General features: G+C 36.9%; 1 protein-coding gene across 1 annotated transcript in view; it reads left to right on the top strand.

Annotated features, from left to right (window-relative positions):
- Window positions 1–8,932: 8,932 nt before the first annotated feature.
- Window positions 8,933–11,656, top strand: part of HFM1 (helicase for meiosis 1) — a 40,249-nt gene continuing 37,525 nt past the window's right edge. Inside the window, exons 1-3 of the mRNA XM_072867644.1 lie at window positions 8,933–9,003; window positions 9,393–9,514; window positions 10,966–11,287. Coding sequence (XP_072723745.1) covers window positions 8,933–9,003; window positions 9,393–9,514; window positions 10,966–11,287 — 515 coding nt within the window. The remainder of the gene's footprint in view (window positions 9,004–9,392; window positions 9,515–10,965; window positions 11,288–11,656) is intronic.

The following is an 11,656-nucleotide window of genomic DNA, read 5'->3' as shown; positions in this document are numbered from 1 at the left end:
GTATTTTGTGCCAAAGTGCAGTGGGATTTTGAACTCAAATGTTTTTGTGATGGTGAGAAGTCCCCAAGCTTCAGTCATTGCCTTTACTTCTTAGTTTGGAAGTTTCTCAGAACATGTTCAATCTACTTCAATGCCTATCCCTGATGTGCTCTGCAATGTGGAGTCCACAGTTCGCTTGGAACAAACCCACCTGGTGATGGACAATTTCTTAAATGTGAGTGTACTCAGGCTTTCTATTCTGCTGCTTCTCATGTAATTTTCTGTTTTCTTTTGGTTTGGGTTTTGTTTTCAGAACATAACATGTCAGGAACTGGCACAATTGCCTCAAGTGCCCCAACTGAAAGTTGAACATCTGTACAAGTTACTGCATTGCAGAATGTAAGACACTCGCTATTTTCAAGTTTTGAATTATAATTGTTTCACAAGGATTTTGAGTCCAAAAATACACTACCACCGAAGTTGAGAGGTACAAATTTGGTTAAATTGGAAAAAATATTCTGATCAAATGCTTTCAAGACCTGTGCAACAGAATTGCATAGAACTGTACATGAAGGTCAGTGAACCCAAGAACTATGATTAAGTACTGAACATAATAGATACTTTAATATTAGATACTTGTATCAGTCTTGTGCTTACTATAAGGTCAACATCTTGTTGCATCTACAACAGTACAGTTTCCTCACACCTTTCAAAGGCCCTCATCATCTTAAGTTCCTAAATCAATACAGTCCAAGTGCTGTAAAACACAAACATTTTCCTAGTGTCCGATATGGAGTCAAGAGGGGTTGGCTTATGTCCTTTCCATCATCTGCAAGGATACGTACTACTTCTGCACTTGTACTTCCTACTGTTTATTACTTGCACTGCAATAATATCTTAAAGCTCTCCTCAGGACTAGACCACACTTTGTTAGCTGTGTACCAGAGACACAGTTTTGCACTTAACCTTTTTATGATGCAGTCAGTAAATATGACTATATTATCAAGCATCAAATTATTAAACTTAAAATCATAAGGCTCAAGGCAATGTTTTTTATGATCATAAAAGTTAAAATACATAAATATTGGAGAAAATATGAACTTTGAGGAATGTATGCTTTTTACTTTAATGCAAGGAGAATAAACTTCATTTCTCAAGGAAGATCACTGCATGAACTCTTTTCCCCTTTATCAGTATAGATCACATTCCTGATGACTAACATATCATAAAGAAATATCTTCTAGTTGTGGTATGTTTCAAAACCAGGTTGACATGAACCAGAGATCAAACAAAATCTGTATACACGGACCTACTTTGAAAAAGCTAAGGATCTGTAGGGTGTTCAGATCATATAGTCTGCAGAAATTTAATTGGCATATTGTTGCTGTTTAACTTAAAATGCACAGCATAGCTACAGTAGAGAAGATCACTAGAAATGAGTAAGCAGGCTGTCATCCTAGGAAAGACAGTTTAAAATTATCAGAATTATCTCTAGAATATGTATGTCTTAGCCCTGACTACATTAAGCCATTAAACTTATTGGCTGGACCCCAGTCACCTCACATGTGGATCACGCTGCTTCTTTAAGCATGGTTTATGTGGCTGAGTTGCTTTATGCCACCTTAATCAACCTAAGTTTAGTAATTAGGATGGGACCAGGGAAGGAAGAAAGGAAATGGGTAAGATGAGCTTTTCTAGAAATCTTTGGATGAGCATTTCAAAGAGGACAGTAGCTAAAATATTTGCTGCTTCTTTTCCCTAAAGAAAATGGAGTGGACACAAAACCAAGAAAATAAATTCCCTTGAGGAAGAATCAGACATATAGATGTTAAGTGGTCATAATGTCACACAAAGAATCAAGGTCTCCTTACCTCTCATCTGCTCCTCAAACCATTGTCTGCCAAAATATAAAACATTTCAACAGACGTAAACTCTCTTGGTGAACAAAAATGCTATATGTAAAACAAAATATATTCTAAAAATTCACCTTACATCAGACCCATATTTTCAAAACTCACGAATTTTCTTCTGTCCCTTGAATGTGGACAAATACCTCAGTCATATTAAGATTTCTGTATAAGCAGCTTTTCCAAGGTAAGAAATATCCCTTTTCCTGAGAATTACATTGCCTGACTTATTCTATGGACCTTTTCTTTCCATAATGTATTTTCTTGCCAGTTTAATGAGCACCAGCAAGTTAGCAGGCTTTCACTTACAATCCTAACAAGTCAACTGGTCTGCAAGTATTACTGAGGAATATTTGTAGAACAGAGGATTTGGAAGATGAAAATTTTGGACATATATTTATTCAGTGATACATGAAGACTACTATGAGTACATTTTTTAAAAATTGCCAAAACTGTATACAAAATGAAATTCATAAAGAGTGCATATTACTTCAAAACATGGGCAGAAAAAGACCTTAATTTTCTCCAGGGAACTAGTCTGATAAAATGATAAATAGGCTCACACTGCAGCAAGAAAACATTATCACTTAAGTTCCCGGTTCCTGCACAAAGATCACTGCAGAACTGGGACTATTCATAACATTAATTTTTATTAGAACTGTTTATATTTTTTAGAAATGAGAAAATTATTCTAGGAAAAATCTGTAGATTTTATAATATGCTTATCTCATAAAAAGAAGAAATCTACAAATGTATTCCTTTTCAGGGGTTTCTGAATAATTTTTCTCAATGATAGAATTATAGTTTCCAATCCAAAGCAAGAAATTATGCTGACAGGAGATCTTATCAAAGTGAATGAACTACCAGAGGATCTGGAATCCAGATGTTAGCCATTGTATAGCAGTAAGTATCATTGATTCATAATAATTTAGAGCAAAAAGCTGATAAAATAAGGGCACTTTGTTATACTTTATACTTCTGTTGAGATCTGACTTCAACAAAATAGTTCGAGCTTAAAAAACATCCATTCCCTTCCTCCCTTTAAAAAAGTACGTTGTTGGAACTGACAAGATGAAAATAACCGAGTTATTTTCCAATACAGTGGTTGCAGATATAACTTTCAGGTTGGTTTGTCATTTATCCAAAAGCATACTCCATGGACAGTGTATCAATGGGACATTCTTCATGTTTTACTTTTAAGAGCAGCAGCAATGACTTGCCTCCTAGGAGGTACAGTCCAAAGGAGCAAATATTGCCATGGCATTAATCTCATTTTCTTTCCTTCTGCATATGTCTCATCAACTGAGCCTATGATTTAAATATACAAAAATTAAAAAGTATCAGCTATGTGAACTGTAAAATCTATGCTCAATTATATAATATCTCCCTTGTCTATGTGCAAAATCGCTTATGTTTCTAAATAGTATGGGACATAATGTGTTTGTACATGACGAGACTTGTTCAGGGTGGAGTTGTGAATGTGAAACGTGCTCATTTTGTTAATTTGCAGTGAGATGCTAATATTATACATAATGAAAATGGTCCTTGGTGGTTAGTCCGTGCTTGAGGGATTCAGTGGGAGGACTTCATCTCCTAAAAGAAAAAATGTATGGGTAAGAAACTGAAAAAGGAAACAAAGGTTAAAAAGTACAGAAAAGAACACTTTCCCCACCTCACCATGGGAAAAAAAAAAGTGTTAAATATATTTTACTTTAGCCACATAAAAACCAAAGTTCAAGAGCTAAACTTCCTGGGGAAGCATATGTTAGGGGCACGGCAAGAGCAGGCTGCTTGCTGCAGCCCTGGGGAGCAGTGCCTTTTATTAGGTCTGGGAGATCCCCTCTGGCAGACATGCAGAGCAGTATTGCCAGGTCCCAGCGGGAGCTGCGTTTAGCTCTCTTAAGACCCAATCTTGCAAACACTTATGCACATGAGTAATTTCAGCTGCCACGAATCAAGTTGTTCACCTGTTTTAACTTTTTGCAAGGGTGGTGCAACATCAGGCCCACATTTGTAAATGCTAGCCAACAGGATAAAGTGGAAGAAACTCCCCTTTTCTTTTCCTCATCTAAGCAACTTAGTTTTTGCTGTATTTTTATTTCCCAGTTTTGACTGGAAAAGATTACAGGTGCAAATATTTTTTGCAGTTCTTGAATCTTACAATTTCTTTAATAAATTAATCATTGCAACTATCTCAAGCACATGGTAAAAATCATACAGTGCAGTGGTCACCTGTGATGTTAAGACCTTCTAACACTTCATAGTGATTTCTGTTACAAGGTAGGGCACTTTTTAGAGACCAATGGTTTTGTCACATCTCTGAAATGGTGGATAAAGCCAAACAAAGGAAACTGAGAGAAGACACCAACAACTGTCAGCCCACTTATGTTGTGATACTTTTCTGTATTTAATCTGTTTGCAGCTGATTTGTTCAATTTGTAAGTTCCGGAGAAAACTGAATATTCTAACAGCTTTGTATTTACTAAGTATGAGTATTATTCTGTTATCGTATGGATCACTGACCAATGTCTGGTGTTTGTGATTTTCTAGTTGCATTTGCTCCAGAACATGCAGGTTTATGACTTAGTATGTGATCTCCACGAGCTGGAAAGACTCAAAACATATGGCAGATCAGATGTTAGGCTTGGGGAAAATCAAAAATTAAACTGTCTCAGAGCAGTTGAGAGACTACTTTGCTATATATTTTATGTGATTTGTGTGTGTGTTGAGGGAGATGTCACCTAGGGAAGGGAATCGAAGAAAAAATAGCTTTAAAAAATGAACTGTTTGTATTATTGCTTTAAACTTTAAAGTCTGGTCAGCTAAAAGCAGATGTTGTGAACTAAGATGGAAACTTGCCTGAGGCCAGAATCGAAGATGGCATTCTCTAATAGTAAGAAGCAAAAATGCTTTCTGGTTTCAGAATTTATTATAAGCACAAAATGAATGCTTATTGTATGCTTATAAGCACAAACATTTCCCCACTTTTATTCAAATTACTGAATAATATTGGTGGCTTCAGAATTTAATTTCAGACAATTGGTTCGTTAGCGATCCTGATTGTATTCTAAGCTCTATATCATAAAATCTTTTGTTATTCTGTGCAGGCCAAGATCCTGCCATGTTGGAAGTAGGAATGAAGTGCTTCTTACCCTTGGCTGTCTGCCCACTAATTAGATGGGGAGGTGGATTAAAGCATCTAAACATCTGGTGTAAATTTTGGAATATTGTAATATGACACAGTTCTGATGCAAGTCTTTTTAAGGTAAGAATAATAAAGGAAAGACATTGTATACACAGAATTGTAAAAATGAGCATAACCTTTACTGCATGCTTTTAACTGACCTGGGCTTGCACAGTCTGAGAGAATACACTTACATTATGTAAGCATACAATGTCTAAGAATTTGAAATGGAAAGTTAAAAATTAATCAATATTTTCAAGAAAGAAAAACAAAAAAGTTGATTAAATAAAAATTATTTATGTTAAAATCAATCAATATTTGAGAAAATCTTCTCCTTTTCATCTATTTATGTATGAGGAAATACATGTTTACAGTAGCTGCCTCTATAGTATTTGTTGAATGGCATGAAGCTTTGAACCAGCTTAAAATTTAGTCTTTCTGAGACAGTTCTGCAATTTATTTTAAATTTACTAGTTCAAAAGCTATGCTCTAATGGCAAGTCCAGAATTATAAGTTGCAGCATTTCTGTGGAAAAAAATAGCAACCTACTTCTGCATTTTACAAATACTTTATGTGATATTGTTTCAATTCATATGAATTGTTTGAGGAAGCTTTGTTGCTCTAGTTCAGCAGCAGCAAGGAAAAAAAATATGTGAATGATTTTCAGAAATCCATGAGAAAACATTTCAAGGATCAGTATTTTCAGTATATTTATTTCTTCCTGTAAGAATCCTTTTGATAAGAGTCATACGGTGCAGGAATCAGCTGCCTTTTCTATTTTATACCAGGGTAAAAGTGAGTAAGGACTTTCCAACAGAGTAATTCCCGATAAATCTATGTTTGGACAAACTCTAAATCTGGCACCAGTGGAGTCCCTCCACATTCCTTATTTACCGTTTTAAGGAGAATTTAGGCCCTTCCTTTCCCATTGGTTTCAGGATTTGTGAGCGTAGGTAGTTTGTCAGGCGTTATGGCCGGGCCGCACCTCGCCTCAGAGGAAAGGCAGCCGCCGCGGAGCGAGCGCGGCACCCTCCATTTCGTGCTAGCGGGAGGCAGTACACGCCGCCGCGGCGAAAGAAAGGCGGCGTAGGTCGGCTCCCGCAAACGCTGGAGGGCGGCCCTGCCCTGGGGCGGTGCTAGGAAGGGACTGGGTGCCAACCGCTGCTTCCCGCCCGCTCGGCCGGCCCGGCGGGTCGCGGTGGCACCGCGTTGGCCCCTCCGTTGCCGCCATTTTGCGCGGTTGTGGCGGGAGGCCTGTTGGTGAGGTGGGTGAGATTCTGCCAGGTTCTCCCTCTTCAGTCGAGGGAGGAGGGCGGGAGAGGGAGCCTGGCTGGGAGGGGGGCCTTCGGGGCTCCAGGAACTGGGAAGGAGCGCTGTGAGGTGGGGATGCCCACCTGGTCCACAGCTGGGAGCAAGCAGTTGCAGTTTGTTTGGGTCAGCACCCCTGAAGGTTGCAACCTTCACTTTGGGCCCCCTGGAGAGAACACAGAGGTGAAATACAGAGGTCTGAGGAAAGGTTTTAGGACAGAGTTGAAAAGCAAAGGGGCTTCAAAACTGAGCAAGTCCCCTTGTGGCCTGCAGTGTTTGTAGTAAGTCTGTAGTAAGCTGTTTCTTAAAGCAGGTACATGAGAGGTCTTTGCTTACAGCAGCTGGCAAACATCTCTTTGTAAGTGTGAATCAATGGTCTGTGCTGCTCCTGCAAACACCTACTCATCTCCCTCATTGTGCCATCTTGAATATGCATTTTCCCTGTGCTATCAAACAGTATTGAGAGTATGGAAAAGACCTTTTGATTCCTGTCTGTCTTGGAGGCATGTTTTGTGCCCCCCCCCTTTTTTTTTTTCTTTCTTCCTTTAAAAGTCTGAGAGACTTTCCCGTATTTCTTGGCTGGGGGTTTTGAGAGGGATGTCCCAGCTGACAGCCAGCAAATGGGTGGATGAATGCAGAACTGCATAAAGGGTTTTCCAGTCTCTTAGAATGACCACGACCTCTTCTATCATTTTTATTTACATTATCAAGCAATTGGAATTAATGGAGCCAGTCAAAGAATAAATGACATATAGAGAGCAGGGGCCTGAAGGGCCTGGGAGATTAAATATTGTGTATAACAAAGACTGCTCAAGGATGGGAGTAATAAATCCAAATTACTTAAATTGAAGTTGCATAATCATAGGTTGACGATTCCCCACTTGAGGTATGAAAACCATTTCATACTGGTTTGTAGTATTTGCAGCTTCTTGGAGCTGATGGAGTGGTGGTTATTCAGTTTGATAAGCAATTAATGCAGATAATTACTATTTGAATAGCAACAACTTGATAGTACTTCTGACAGATGCTTTCTGCTGCCACTACTGATACAGAAGCCTGAGAACTCCTGCTTTAGATTACTGACATTAAAAGCATGCGAAAGCATGGTGGCAAAATTAACCAGCTTTGTTACATTTATTAGTGTGATTTCTAAATTCTAGATTCATTAGTGTGAAGGAAAAAGTGGCAAAACCTGGCGGTGGGGGAGTGGCAGAAATTGGTAGAAGTGGTGTTGCAGACTTAACTCTGAAAAGGAGTGTAAAAGGGGCATTGACAGATTTCTTGTTTGAAGTTCTAAAACCTATCTTCTTCACTGTGTTCACAGACAGCTTTGATTACATGCTCTATATTCTGCTGGTATTGTGAGATGTTTTCTGTTTTAAATTTGAAACATTTCTCTAGAATATTTGAAGTTTTACAGCTTCTGTTGAAGAAAAACATTTTTAAAATTTGTGATTTGCAGCTGACAGTATACAGTAATTAAGTAAACCTGAATCCTATTTGCAAAGCACTCTAAAAGATTTTTTTCATATGTTACTAATGAGATGCTGGAGTATAAAAGAAGGGTCACCTTTGGTTTATCTCTGTAGGTTAAGAAGATAGCTTTGCTTTGTTATGATCAGATTTGGTCTTTGAGTTTTATAAACTCTGTTGAAGTTGATTTGGTATTTTACCATTTGTTTCAGTGAATCTAAGATTTTTGACTCATAAAATCCTTTCTGTGGTATTCTTTTAGTGAGATCTTTGCTTTTTGAAGTTGTCCTTAGGCAAAATGAAGAGCTGTGAAACTTCTCAACACAAACACATAAAGAAAACGTGTCTAATACCTAGAGTTGGTGCTAAATGAAAAACATTTAAATTAACTGGACTATGTTTAAAACTGGTGTATATGATAAATAATTCAGAAATAATGTCTGGTCCTGATGTTTCAGAACACACCTGTTAACACTGTTAAGGAGTTGGGCCCATACTCCAATTATCTAGGTAAGCAATTTGCATGTAGGTTAAAAAAATCATCTGATTTGCTTGTAAATTAAAATAATTGTTGGGTTTTTTTAGATAATAGAATAATCTTATTTTGTAAAAATTGACAGAATCTGATCATAAGACAAACTGTATTTTTCCATCAGAACAGAAACAATCTGAGAAAAAAATATATAGTCTGCAGTTGTATAAAAGAATCTTAACATTATTCTTAGAAATTAAATAATTTAACATAAACTTTATCTGGATCTTCATTCTTACCCACTGTTTCCCTCCTGATATGTCATTGGTAATATAAAGGTTGTTGTACAACAATGTAAAGTGATGTCCTACAGGATTTTTGGTCATAAGTAATAGGAACCATATTTTATCAGGAGAGAGATTCCCTTTTTGAAGAAGAATCAAGGATGCAAGCAAGACCTCTAAAATAAAAAAAATCCAAAAATTAAGTATTGGCACTTAAAACTAATAAGCTTTCTATTGCTTATACAGGTTCAATCCTAGTAATTTCAGTTTCACAGTTCCTTGTGCTGCCTTTTACAGATTAAGAGACTTCACATTTGATCTAAAAATGTTCAACTCTGCAGACATGGTCTTTTCATTGGATAATTTATTTTATGAAAGACCAGATACAAGACAAAGGTAAATATTTATTGTTAAATATATGTAATTGTTTTCCAAGTTTTTCCACACTCTGAATCATTTTACAGCAGAATATTTTTTTGTAACTCCCTTTTCTGTCTACCGGTAGAAATGTGGGGCTAGAAATTTCCAGGTTCATAACCATACTTCGAAATTTTTTTCCAAGCACACTGAAGTTTGAATAATGGAGGTGTATCTTAGGGCTGTAAGAAATACAGGTTAGCAGAAATTTTGCCTCTTAAATTTTCTGTGATTAAAAATCACACAAAGAATAAGAATATTTTTTAGCAGGAGAAACAGTAGGTTATTTATGATTAGTGATTTTGAGCTAGATGTTGTGGAGGGTGCTTAAAGAATGCTTTTACCTTACATTTGTGTGTTAAAAATAGGTATCTAGAAAATGAAGAGCCTAAGATTTGGTGTATTGCACCTGCTCCAGCTATTGCTGAAATTCCAGCTGCAGAGGAGTTACAGAGGGAACTGGAAAAGAACACAGACAACACTCATATGGGTAAAATATCATAGAATAGAACCAAAGAATCATTTAGGTTGGAAAAGACCTTTAAGATCATCGAGTCCAACTGTAAACCTAACACTGCCAAGTCCCACTAAACCATAATATTTGGCATTCATTTTGAATGACTTAACAAATAATTAGCTTGACAGATAATTCCTCCTCTCTCTTTTAATGCTGTGAAATAAGAAACATTCTAGGTATGCAAATATAGACAGAGAATGTGTTTTAGTTGAGACTGATGGTCTTACATATGTTTGGAGTATTAGCAGTCCTCTTTGGGCATATACAGGCTACAAGTTTACTGTGCAGAAGTGGGCAAGGTAAGAAGTATGATCAAAGTTTCAGCTACTCCACATTATTCCATGGAGCATCATAACACAGTGGGAAGCAGCTGTAAGAGCATAATGCAACACATGGATCTGATGAGCTGTCTCCCACCCAAGGAACAGAGAGTTTATATGAACCTAACTTTCTTCTTCCCTTCTGGGGCTTTTTTCAGATTGCTGTTCAGGAGGCCAGACTTGAATCTGGCCATTGATTGCTGCTAAGTGGAGTATTCCTTCCATTTAGACATTCAGGATCACCTTAAGGAAATTTATTTTAAAGAATTCGGTTGCTTTATCTCCATCAACTAGATTTCTGCATTTCTTAGCTGCTGTGCTGATTTATGATAGTCTCTGTTTAGGAATTATATTGTTAGAAGAGTTTTTTTTCTACTTTATGCAAGAGCAATTCCATTAAGAACTACTCATTCAAATAGGCTTTCTGGTGTTTGTAGAATTGGAACTGCCGGGGTTATGTCACAAACAGGCTATTGCAATTTTAAGTTTCTAGATGGATAATCTGAAATTAATACGCTGCAGAATAGAGCTGTTCTGTAATCTTGTTGCATTCAATTGCTTATTTCTGCTCTTGCCTTTCTTTTGCTGACAGCAGTGCTTGTATGGTCAGCCAGATCAGGACACCGATCCTACTGAGAACTAACCCTGCAAAATGTGATAATTAACCAAGATGACTATGAAACCAGCCTGTCACCGACATCATTATGAATTTTGACTGTTGAGATTGCAGGGTTTATTTCACAGCTGTTGGTAGTAGGAACTTCAAGCTTGGTCATTGTGTCATTTTTTTAAAAGACTGTCTTTATTCTGGGACAGGGTGAAAAGTTTCTGTCTCACAAACTGCTTTATAGTTCTGAGGAATAGTTTTGCTCCATTACTTTGTATAGGAAGCATAGAAAGTGACCCTATTTTTATAACTTTTTAATTGACAATAGATGCATTGCATTCATCAGCATAAGTCAAAATATACACTAAAGTTCTTGCAATAAGATAGACGTATCATTTCATATAATATATGTGAATTTGGCTTATTCTGTATGGAAGATATTTAATAAAGTGACTATTGATATGAATATTAATAGAAATAATTTATTGTTTTTGTAGGAGGGAGAAAGCACCAGAATTTTATACAACAGTGTAAGAGTAACACTGAGGAAGTAAATGATAAATCACCAGCACCTGTTCATTTTGGCATAGCCTCTGAAAAAGAAGTGCTCCAATTAAGTGTAGGAGAAAGAGAGCAAATTAGTTTTCGGCATGAAAGTCTGAAAATGGTTTCATTGTTTCTCTCTTCTGACCAAGATAAATCCAAAACAGGAACAGCGCTTTCTCAGCAACCTGGCGCAAATTTTTTACAAAGTAAAATATTAAGTAATTTTCCAGAAAACGGTGATGATGAGAGTGTCCATTCAACACTAAGAAAAAGGTATGTGTCTAGTCAATTCTGATAATGTATCACCTGTCAGAATCATATTATTATTTTAGATACATTTCTTAAACGTGGTGTTTTGGATCCTTCAATTGAAGGTACTTTAACAGGGCTACAGACACTAATTCTTTTCAGTGTAAGGAAAAAAGGTGTTTCCTTTTGGCAATATTTTAGTACTGTAATTAAATGTGTCCTGAGCTCAGCCTCTTTTATGAGAAAAGTGAGGATGAGGCTTTAATTTTTAGGAAATTGTTAGATAACAAAGGTTTTTCAAAATACTGTTTTGAGTTCTTGATCCACATGGTAATGAGCAAGAAGGCCAAGATCACTTGCTTTTCAGAGCAGAGGTCAGCCAGCCAGGAATAC

The sequence above is a fragment of the Ciconia boyciana genome, chromosome 7 (assembly GCF_034638445.1).
Source record: "Ciconia boyciana chromosome 7, ASM3463844v1, whole genome shotgun sequence".
Lineage (NCBI taxonomy): Eukaryota > Metazoa > Chordata > Aves > Ciconiiformes > Ciconiidae > Ciconia > Ciconia boyciana.
Note: the sequence above shows the minus strand (reverse complement) of the source record. Positions and strands in the feature narration are given on the sequence as shown.